The following is an 11,043-nucleotide window of genomic DNA, read 5'->3' as shown; positions in this document are numbered from 1 at the left end:
TATATATATATATATATAGCATGAGTACATATGTATGAATAGGTTTATATAAAAATTGAACTGCAAGGAGATATTATATATGTTCTAAACTACATCATAAACTGTGGTGCATTGAAATTATATAGCAAGCTTATGAAACATTTGGTTACTATTTATGAGTATATTATTCCTCTCCCTTGCTAGCTTCCTGCTCTCCGCAATGGTTTCTATTGCCTGGAGGAGGCATTTGCAAGTGGTGTCACTCATAGCTATACTCGTGCTGTTCTGGCCTATGTTTTTGCCTTAGCTGGGAAAGAACGGCAGGTGAAATCCTTGCTCCAGATCCTGGATCAATCTGCTATAAAAATAAGTAAGTCTTACCTCTCATCATGGGAGAAGCTCTAGAAAACAGTGGCAGAGATTTACTAAGCAATTCTATCAGAGCCCTCTCTGTATCTGTGTATTTGTTTCTCTTATGAAATTTGTCAGTACCCACGTCTTCAAAGAACATTAGATATTTAATTTCCCTTTTTCTTTTTTTCCACTAATTTCCTCTCAAATGAGTGGAGTAAAGGAAACGAAGCATCGTGACCACATCACAGACAAATGATTACTTCTAAAACTAATTATGACCCTAAGGAGTTGCTATTTCAGGCTATATTTTTTTGCCAAGCCTGTCATAACAAAATGCTGCAGACTGGTTGACTTAAACATCAAAATGTATTTTCTCGAAGTTCTGGAGGGTCAAAGCCAAAGATACAGATATCATTATGTTTTATGTTTTTTTCTTCTTGAAGTAGATGCCTCTGTCTTCACATAGTATTTCCCCCATGTGTGGAAATTCTTGGTGTCTCTTTTATGTGTCCAAATTTCCCCTTCTTATAAGGACCACTAGATGGGATTACATGCCACCTTAGCAAACTCATTTTAACTTTATCACCACTTTAAAGATCCTGTCTCCAAATATTGAGAGGCTGGGGGGTCACGGCTTCTGTATGTGAATTTAACTTGGGCTATTACAGAATGCCAAGAATAGAATTTTACTCTCTGAATGTGTAACTATACAGGTGCTTATTTTACTGACTGTGAAAATTCTTTTTATAGAGACTATGAATCTTCCCCCTCTTTTCACAGATAATGTGATCTATTGGGAAAGAGAAACAAAATCCAAGACAGAAGAACACCCATCCTTCATTCCTTCAGCACTTTCTGGAGAGACTGAGAAGACTTGCTATGTGCTGTTGGCTGTCATTTCCCAGGTCATTCTGAACCTCGACTATGCCAGTAAGATTGTGCAGGGGCTTGCCCAGCGGATGAACTCCCACGGAGGCTTCTCTGCCACCCAGGTGACTGACAGGTGATTCAAGGAGAGTGCTTAAGGCAGGAGATGCCATTCTGGATGACAGCCAAAACTGTCATGAAAACATATCTTCTGAAATGAACATTTGATTTTATGAATGCCAAAATAATTATTTTTATTTTATGTGTATGAGTGTATTGACTGCATGTGTTTAAGCATACCATTTGTCATGCAGTGGCTGTGGAGGTCAGAAAGAGGGCATCAGATCCCCTGGAACTAGCATTATAGAAGGTTGTTAGCCACCATGGGGGTTCTGGGAACTGAACCTGGGTCCCCTGGAAGAGCAGAGAATGCTCTTAACTGCTGAGCCATCTCTCCAACTCTTCACATTTTTTTTGCATACATATTGGCCTTGCATCCTACAATCGTGCTGAATTTATTCATTAGTTCCAATACCTTTTTAGCGTTCCTTGAGGACTTTTACATACAAGAGCCTACTGTCTACTAATAGACATATTTTGTTCCTTCCCTCCCAATCCAAATGTCTTTTCTTGCCTAATTACCTTGGTGAGAACCTTCAGTACTGCACTGAACAGGAGTGGTTAAGAGAAAACATCCTTGTTTTATCTCAGGAGGAAATGCTTCAGTCGTTCCTCCACCTTCAATTATTTTGCCAACTGTGTGCTTTTCGTTTCATCAGAAAGACCTATTTCATATGTTCCCATTTGTATGTGAAATCTGAAAACACTGATCTCATAGAAGTTGGGAGTCGAATGGTAGCTCCAGAGGCTGTGCAAAATAGCAGGGGTTGGGAGAGGCAGCAGGGGAGGAAGATTGATCAGTGGGTGTTGGTTATAGCTAGTTAGGAACAAGGAATTCTGTTGTGCTTTTGAACAGTAGGCTGGCTATAAATAGTGATTAGTATCAAAAACTGGAAGACAAGATTTTGCAAGTTATCACCATAAAAAAATGATAAATGTTTGAGGAGATATATTCAGCTGCCTTTTAAACACTTTACATAAAAATATACCTATGTACTACATGGTACCCCATTAATATGTGCAGCTTATATGTTTGGGAGGGAGGTTTTTTGTTGGTTTTGTTTTTTTTTTGTTTTGTTTTTGTCTTCTTGAGACAGGGTCTCCCTGTAGCCCCAGCTGTCCTGGAACTTACTATGTAGACCAGGCTGGCCTTGAACTCACAAAGATCCTCCTGCCTCTGCCTCCCAAGTGCTGGGATTAAAGGCATGCGCCACCACACCTGGCCCTGAATGTCTTTTTTAATATGAGAGGGTAATACTTTTTATTTGCCTTTACACTATTTTTAATAGTGAAATTATTGCTTATACAATCTTTTAGGAAAGTAAAAACCCAATTAAGCTTTGTTAAGGAAAACAATCTTGCAGCAACTTTAACATTTTTTTCTATTATTCGGGATATAGCTTTGTGTTCTCCTGCCCGTGTTAGGAATATTTCTAGGAATTGACTCAAAGTTCATGGTCACATGACTAACCTTGCACCACTGTTCTGTGCAGGACACCACAGTCTGCCTTCTCGCCCTGACGCGCTACATGAAATTAACTGGCTCTAATGTTCAAAGCACAGTCACCTTGAGAACTGAGGAATTCCAGGAGATTTTCTCAGTTAAAAGTGATAATCGCCTTTTGGTACAGCGTTCAAAATTATCTGAAGGACGTGGGCAGTACGCTGTGGAAGTGGAAGGACAAGGCTGCACGTTTATCCAGGTAATAGAAGCCTGCCCAAGAGGGAGGGCAAAGCTTATCTATAAAAATTCAGACCACTGGCGGGGCGTGGTGGTGCACGCCTTTAATCCCAGCACTCAGGAGGCAGAGGCAGGCAGATCTCTGTGAGTTCAAGGCCAGCCTGGTCTACATAGTGAGTGCCAGGACAGCTGGGGCTGCTGGGAGACCCTGTCCCAAAAAGACCAAAAAAAAAAAAAAAATCAGATCACTGTTGACTCCTCTCATGATTTATCAACTCTTTCTCTCACTATGGTTTTCTAATCAATATCAGAAACACAAGCTACTTTGTAGAGAAGGCATTCATATTTTTAATAGTTTTTAGGTTAGCATTCAAAGAGATAGGTTTCATTATGACTTTTTCTGGTTTTTGTTTTGGTTTGTTTGTTTGTTTGTTTGTTTGTTTGAGTCAGGGTCTCTCTGTAGCCCCAGGTGATCTGGATATTGCTATGTAGACCAGGCTAACCTTGATTTCATAGAGATCCACCTGACTGCCTCCTGAGTGCTGGGATTAAAGGAGTGCACCACCGTGCCCAGCTCATTATGACTTTTTTCTTTTCTTTTCATTATGCCATTTTTATACATTCTTTGTTCTCTCTCTCCCATGGCCCCACCCTCCACCTTTTGTTGGTCCCCTTCCTCCTCTTCAATAGAGCCCTTTGGTTTTCTTGTGATGTGCATTCTTTGCACTTCCTCCTCCCAATAAGTTCTCTTTTTTCTCTCTCATGGTCTTTTTGCTAGTTTCATGCCCTACACACACATACACATACACACAAATATGCATATATACAAATTAAACATTTTTATTAATTAAATTTGTTCTTAGACAATTTCTCACAAGTATAGCTGGCCAAAAGAAATTGATTTAGGAATGTTGCTATTAGAAAGTATTCTATCTTCATTACAGTATATTGTCATATTGTGTCTCATGAAAACTAACTTTAGTTTATCCTGATTCCCTGATGATAAGGATGTAAAGTGCGTTAATCATGGAGTTAGAGAGATAATGGGTCCTTCAGTTCTTACTACAGGATGATTTTCTTCACTATGAATCTCAAGGTGGTGTCCTTTTTAGGCTATCCTTAGGTACAATGTGCCACTACCTAAGAAAGTATCTGGATTTTCCCTTTCTGTGGAAATGGTAAAGAGCAACTCTTCAGACATATTCCAGACTAAGTTTAACCTCACGGTGACTCTCACGTAAGCATTATATTTTGATATCTGCTCCCCAATGCAATTCATACTCTGTTAGGCATAACTTGCAAGCTTTTATCTTGCTGGTATTTCAGTAATGCTTTCATTTTCTTGTACAAAAACATAGAAACATTGTCTACAAGTTCTGACTTTGAGATGTCAGGCAGGCCTGAGAACAGAGTTGGGGAGGTTTTATGTTCAAATACTGTTACTTGCTCCAGCAAATGTTGCCTTGCAGTCCCATCATCTCGCCCATTGTCACTCAGTTGTCACTGTTCTTGGACATTTGAGGGTGAGTTTCTTCAGATCCTCCCTTTTCAAAATCTTTTGCAACTGCCTTAGATTTCCATCCAACTAGTATATCTGTCCACCTGCCATCCTTGTTTTTAAACCCATGTCTAAATTATGGTTGCTTTTTAATTTCAGATATGCTGGAACTCATAATAGCTCCAATATGGTCCTCGTGGATGTAAAAATGCTCTCAGGGTTTATTCCAGTCCTGTCGTCCATTGAGGAGGTAAGAGACAAAAGGGGCTCTCAGCACAGAGAAAATGTCAGTTCATCAAATGAAACCAAAAACAAACTAAATTATGGGACTCTTCACTTAAATATACTCCTTCAGATTTCACAGTTGTATTTTGTCTGTACTGTACCAGAAGGAATGTACAGTGTCCGATTTCACAGTTGTATTTTGTCTGTACTGCACCGGAAGGAATGTACAGTGTCCGATTTCATAGTTGTATTTTGTCTGTACTGCACTGGAAGGAATGTACAGTGTTTTATTTTGTAGTAATTCACAGTCATTATCCCCTAGCTGCTAATATATTTCTTTACTTGGTTCCCACGTGTGTTTATGGAAATAATGTGGCACGAAGGAACATCTCACCAAATAGAACTTGCCAAGGTCAGAAACTCAAACACTCATTTCTAGAAGGGACCCTGGGAGTTCTAATATCTGTTCCTCATTCCTCTCGGTCAATGTCTTCAAAGCTTAAAAACAATGGCCCCGTAATGAAGACCAACATGAAGAATGACCATGTTCTTCTCTACTTGGAAAATGTAAGTTCAGCAACAAGATTTTTTTCTTTCATGATTTTGCTTGTTTTCTGAGGGGTATTTGGAAACTTCTGTTTATTACAGATGTGCATGAAAGGGTTTATCTTCTAATGAGACATTGGAAATGACCAGTGTTCTGTGCCTCTGATCATAATCTCTGTACTATCAAGTTATTTTATGTAAGTCTTGATTATCTGACCAGATTGTGCTCAAGCTTAAGAACAGCATCTTCTGGTTTTTCATTTCTTACAGGATATATAACATGTGATTGCTGCAAAGTAGACACATAATTCTTTTAGAGCTTGAACTCCAATGAAAGATGCCTTGGTTTTTTTTTTTAATTGTTGACATTTTATGTAACTAAGGAATATAGTGTTGTCCTAGTTTGTTTCTCCTTTACTGTGACAAAACACTCTAACCAATACCAACTTGGGGAGGAAAGGGTTTATTCAGCTTACATCTCCCAGGTCTCAGTTCATTAGGGAGCCCAGGGTAGGAACTCAGGGCAGGAACCTGGAGGCAGGAACTGGAGCACGGGCCATGGGGGAACACTTGCTTACTGGTTTGTCCCCTGGCCCCTGCTCAGCCTTCTTTCTTATGCAACACAGGCCCACCTGCCCAGGGGTGGCACCACCCACAGTGGGCTGGGCCCTCCCACATCACTCATCCAGAAAATGCCCCTCAGACATGGCCACAGGCCAGTCCAATAGAGGCAATTCCCCAATTGAGGCTCCCTCAACCCAGGTATGTCAAGTTGACACTAAAGTTATCCAGCACAAGTGTGATGTTTTATTGTTTCGTTGTTGTTGTTGTTTGAGACAGGGTCTTCCTGTAGCCCAAGCTGGCCTGGAACTCGATATGTAGACCAGGCTGGGCTCTATCTCACAGAGCTCTGCCTGCCCCTGCCTCCCAAGTGCTGGAACTAAAGGCATCGTGATGTTTCATATACATATACATTGTTGGTTGATTATTATAATTAGCTAATTAGCATTCTTCCCTTCATATAATTACCTTTTATGTGATTAAAATGTTTAAAATCTACTCTCTTAGCAAATTTCAAGGATATAACGGTAACTGAAGATCTCATACTATACATCATTTCTTCAGAAAGTGTTCATTCTGCTTAACTTCGTACACTGACCGATATGCCATTTTCCTCCCTGATCTCGCCTATTCACTCTGTGTCTATAAACTTAACTGTCATGTCCCACTTCTAAGTAGTAGTATGTATTTTTATTTTGTGTAGTTTATTTTTAACATAATTTACTCCATCATCAAAGCTCTCACGGATTGAATTATTTCCTTCTTCTAAAAGATTAAATCATTTCCTATCATGCACACACCACAGTTTATTCATTTATCTGTGGCTAAACAGACACAGGTTATTTCCATACCTTGGAATGATTGAAACAAACATGGCAGCACCTTTTTAAGGAAATAATCTGACTTGCCTTTGATTCATACTCAGAAGCAGGTTTTCAGGATCATGTAATAGTTCAATTTTTACTTTTTTGAAGAAATTCTAAACTGTAGTACGATTATTAAAAAGTCACCCTTCCAATATATACATTATCCCTACTTGCACAAATGTCTACGACCTTCTTAGTATTTTCAACTAAATTCTTTGCACCTCAATATAAGCAGCTGAACTTAAATTTTTTACCTGATTTAATGTTAGCTCACTCATTTTTTTTTGCTATTAGGTAAGATAATGATGACATGGACTTTTTAATTGGTAGTTTATGAACTTCTGGAGATAATTTGCTCTGCAGTTTTTTTTTCAGACCTGCCATAATATATTTATAATTTGTGTTTTTATAGGTGTCTAACACAGCAATCAGTTTCACCTTTTCTGTTGAGCAGAGCAACCCTGTGTCCAACGTTCAGCCAGCCCCAGTCATGGTCTACAGTTTTGAACACGGTAAGCTGGCCACAGCAATGCCCTAGGCTGTTGAACATGTCTGTACCTGATATTCTCTGATGGCTTTATTTAATGACGATTTATTTTCACCCAATCATGTGATTATGACTGTGCCAGTTCCTAGGGTATTCTGACACTTGGAATCTTTTTTGATATAATATGAAAGTGCTCCCTCTTATCTTGAAGAACAGACCATGCTAAGCTTCCAAGTCTTTTAAACAACAAGTCATCATTGTTACTAATTTGAAATTTTACTATTTTATGCTGCTTCTATGGGTTTGGACTTAAAAATGGAAGGGAAAAATATTCTGAAATTTTATAGCAAATTTAATACAATATGTTCGAAAACATTTATTAATATATTGCAAAGACCATGAATTTTTTTGGAGAAGGTTAGAACTGTTTATCTCTTGTTGAATACCATAAAAGTCTGCCAAGAAATAGTTGAATTCTGTCTCTGTTTTTTATTTATTGAATGCATTCAATCAGATAACTTAAAATTTAGAATATTATGAATTGAGTTAATTTATGGATTGACGAAATGGATGAATGATTGTTTCTCTTGAAAATGCATTGGAAAGATTAGATCTAATGTCTTTATATGGCCTGACACAGTCTAGTTGGATATTTAATAAGGATGAACTATTCCTTTTACTTTCCAGATGAATATGCCCTTGATTCTTACAACATCAATAGCTTTTCAGTTTCCCAGTAAGACAAAATAAAACAAAGGGAATGGTAAGTAAATTATCTCATGAGACTCATAGCGATATATATGCTTCTTAAAAATCTCCCATTTTAGTTTTTAACCTGACAGATCATTACATGTTTTATATATCTATATGGAAAGATACACATACATTTATTTCTTCTTTAAACTGTTTTTTAAACTATGTTTTAAAACTCAGGCAGAAACTATTTCTTTAAATAAACTCCTCTTCTGATCTCCATCCTGGGTGAGAGCCACAACAACCTCACATTCTGAAGAGTCTGAAATCAACTACTACGTCTTCTTGTCAGATTTTATTTCTTCCTATTAAATGTCATCATTTCAAATCTGAGTCCATTTTATTTTCTTCCTAGTTTTCATTATGGAGATCTTATGGCTTTCTTTGATTGCAAATGAATAATTTGCTTTATTTTTCACAATTGTAATAAATTCAAGGTTTGGACCTTATAACATAGAGTATCCCTCCAAAGAGGGACAGGAAGAGGTAGAAAAAAGTAGAAAAAAAGAGGTAGAAAGAGGTAGAGGGGGAAAAAGAGTAAATAAAAACTGAAAAGGATTCTACATAAGCTCAAAGAAACAAATATAAACATGACAACATATAGACTCTTCTGGGTGATGGGCTAAAGCAGGGCAGGGGAAGAGGTAGAAAGCAGCCCTAAATTACGTGATGGGTTTATTGAGCACTAATTTTATCTTTTAAAAAAATAGCTGGAGAGATGGCTCAGTAGTTAAGTGCACTGACTGTTCTTGCAGAGGACCTGGGTTCAATTCCCAGCACCCACATGGTGGCTACGAACCATCCTTAACTCCAGCTCCAGCAGAATCTGAAGTCCTCTTCTGACCTCTGTGGCATTGCACACATGGCTGCATTCACATACATGCAGGCAATACGCTTGTACACATAGAATAAAAATACTAAAGTATTTTTTAATTATTTTATTATTTTGAGCTTATCACTTATTACTAGAAAGTAATATCAATATCTACTTTTTGCCTAACTTAACATTAATGTTGTAATGAATTCCTATTGAGGACAGAAAGGTGGGAAGAAACGGGAGAGAACAATAGAAAATTTCCATTTTGACTTTAATGCAGGCTTCTGGATTGCTATGATTCTCTAGAGACAAGAAAAGATCATAACATTCTCCAGCTGCAGAGTTAAAGAATTTGGAAACAAGATCAGGATATGAATTTTGAAAACATAAAGCATTTAGATAGATATGTTTCCTCATGTTATCCCTCTGCTCAGTGGATCATGCTTGTTCCTAAGTGACATTTAACCAACATGCCTCTTGGTTGGCATCACCGATGAGCAGAAGGGTCCTAGATGTGGCAAATAAATTTATTGCACTTTGTTAAGAATCCTGTATACAGCAAGATGTGATAGCACATGTGTTTAATCCCAGCACTTGGGAGGCAGAGGCAGGCAGATCTCTGTAAGAGGGAAGCCAGCCTGGTCTACATAGTGAGTTCCAGGCCAGCTGGGGCTATAGGGAGACCCTATCTCAGAAAAAACAACAAACAACAAAAAAGAATCCCTATACCTCTTCAGTTCTATTGTATCTAATATGATAAAGCCAACCTTGTAAGTAAGACATTACTGAAGATTCAGATTCCACTTAAGGAAAATGTGACTCCTCTGGCTTAATTTTTATAATAAAATTTCAAGGAAAATGAAGGCATTTTGCTTTTCTATCATGCTGATGTATTTGTGGGAAACCTCTTCTTTTGCCTAAATAGATAATCAATCTCAGTTTATGTATTCAGTAGTTAGATTGAGCACATAATAAAATGGTTTCTCAAATCATAATCATTGAGGGGCAAGGTGATGGCAGTAGACAGTTGGACAACTGTCAATCTACCTCCTGAAGGACTGATGGGGATTCTCTGCTTTTGTGCAACATGTCATGCTGCCCTAGTACAGAGCTCTAGCCTCAAGTGCCCATGGTTGCTGAACACTCCCTTGGTGTTTAGGGTATAACAATGAATCAAAATATGGAAACAGCTGCCTTTGTGGTCTTATATCCTATTGGAAAAGACAAACCATTAGATAGATAGATGATAGATGATAGATAGAGAGTAAACTTTAATTTGAAAATCAGAGAATGGGTAAGATTTCAGGAAGATATGTATCTATAGATAATAGATAGATAATGATAGATGATAGATAGATAGATGATAGATAGATAGATAATGGATGGATAGATGGATGGATAGATGGTAGATAGATGATAGATAGATAGATAGATGATTGATAGATAGATAGATAGATAGATAGATAGATAGATAGATAGATAGATAGATAGATATACATATAGCTGAAGTAGTAAAATATAGTCAGGGCATATAGACATAACAGATGATCATAATACAAGAAATGAGAAGGTGATCAATGATATGTGTGCTGGACAGCTTTAGTGTCAACTTGACATACCTGGGTTGAGGGAGCCTCAACTGGGGAATTGCCTTCCTTGGACTGGCCTGTGACCACATCCATGGGGCACCTGCTTGGTTGCTGAGTGATGTGGGAGGGCCCAGCACACTGTGGGTGGTGCTACCCCTGGGCAAGTTGGGCCTGTGTTGCATAAAAATGCAGGCTGAGCAGGGGCCAGGAGAGCAAGTCAGTAAGCAGTGATCCTCTATGGCCTGTGCTCCAGCTCCTGCTTCCAAGTTCTTGCCCTGAGTTCCTACCTTGGACTCCCTGATGAACTGTGACCTGGGAGATGTAAGACAAATAAACCCTTTCCTCCCCAAGTTGGTAGTGTTCAGAGTATTTTGTCACAGCAATGAAGAGACAAACTAGGACAATATAGAAACTATACAATGTGGAGAAGGATCAGAGGATCTACGGTGCCCTGGGAGTGGGAACAGGGGAAAGATTGAAAGCTGAAACATAACTTTAGGATAATCTCATTGAGACAATGATACTTAACCCAGAGCTTGAAGTAGGGGAGGGAGTTAACCACATAAATATCTCAAGACAGACTATTCCTGATTGTATTATCAACAAGAAAAAGAAAACAGGCTCATAAGGTGGAAGTATGTTGTATGATCAAACAGAAACGAAGTACAATTAGAGCATAACGTGAAGGGAGCATAGAGGG

The 11,043-nt window shown here is 38.4% G+C and overlaps 1 protein-coding gene across 1 annotated transcript in view; it reads left to right on the top strand.

The window, feature by feature from the left end:
* The window catches only part of LOC103727558 (ovostatin homolog), a 49,198-nt gene extending 40,928 nt beyond the window's left edge, over positions 1-8,270 (top strand). Inside the window, exons 28-36 of the mRNA XM_008825492.2 lie at positions 184-349; positions 1,114-1,325; positions 2,814-3,023; positions 4,114-4,238; positions 4,659-4,749; positions 5,223-5,291; positions 7,110-7,209; positions 7,872-7,947; positions 8,118-8,270. Coding sequence (XP_008823714.1) covers positions 184-349; positions 1,114-1,325; positions 2,814-3,023; positions 4,114-4,238; positions 4,659-4,749; positions 5,223-5,291; positions 7,110-7,209; positions 7,872-7,924 — 1,026 coding nt within the window. The 3' untranslated portion in view covers positions 7,925-7,947; positions 8,118-8,270. The remainder of the gene's footprint in view (positions 1-183; positions 350-1,113; positions 1,326-2,813; positions 3,024-4,113; positions 4,239-4,658; positions 4,750-5,222; positions 5,292-7,109; positions 7,210-7,871; positions 7,948-8,117) is intronic.
* The last annotated feature ends 2,773 nt before the right edge of the window (positions 8,271-11,043 follow it).

This window comes from Nannospalax galili, unplaced genomic scaffold (assembly GCF_000622305.1).
Source record: "Nannospalax galili isolate Female #2095 unplaced genomic scaffold, S.galili_v1.0 scaffold589, whole genome shotgun sequence".
Taxonomy (NCBI): Eukaryota; Metazoa; Chordata; class Mammalia; order Rodentia; family Spalacidae; genus Nannospalax; species Nannospalax galili.
Note: the sequence above shows the minus strand (reverse complement) of the source record. Positions and strands in the feature narration are given on the sequence as shown.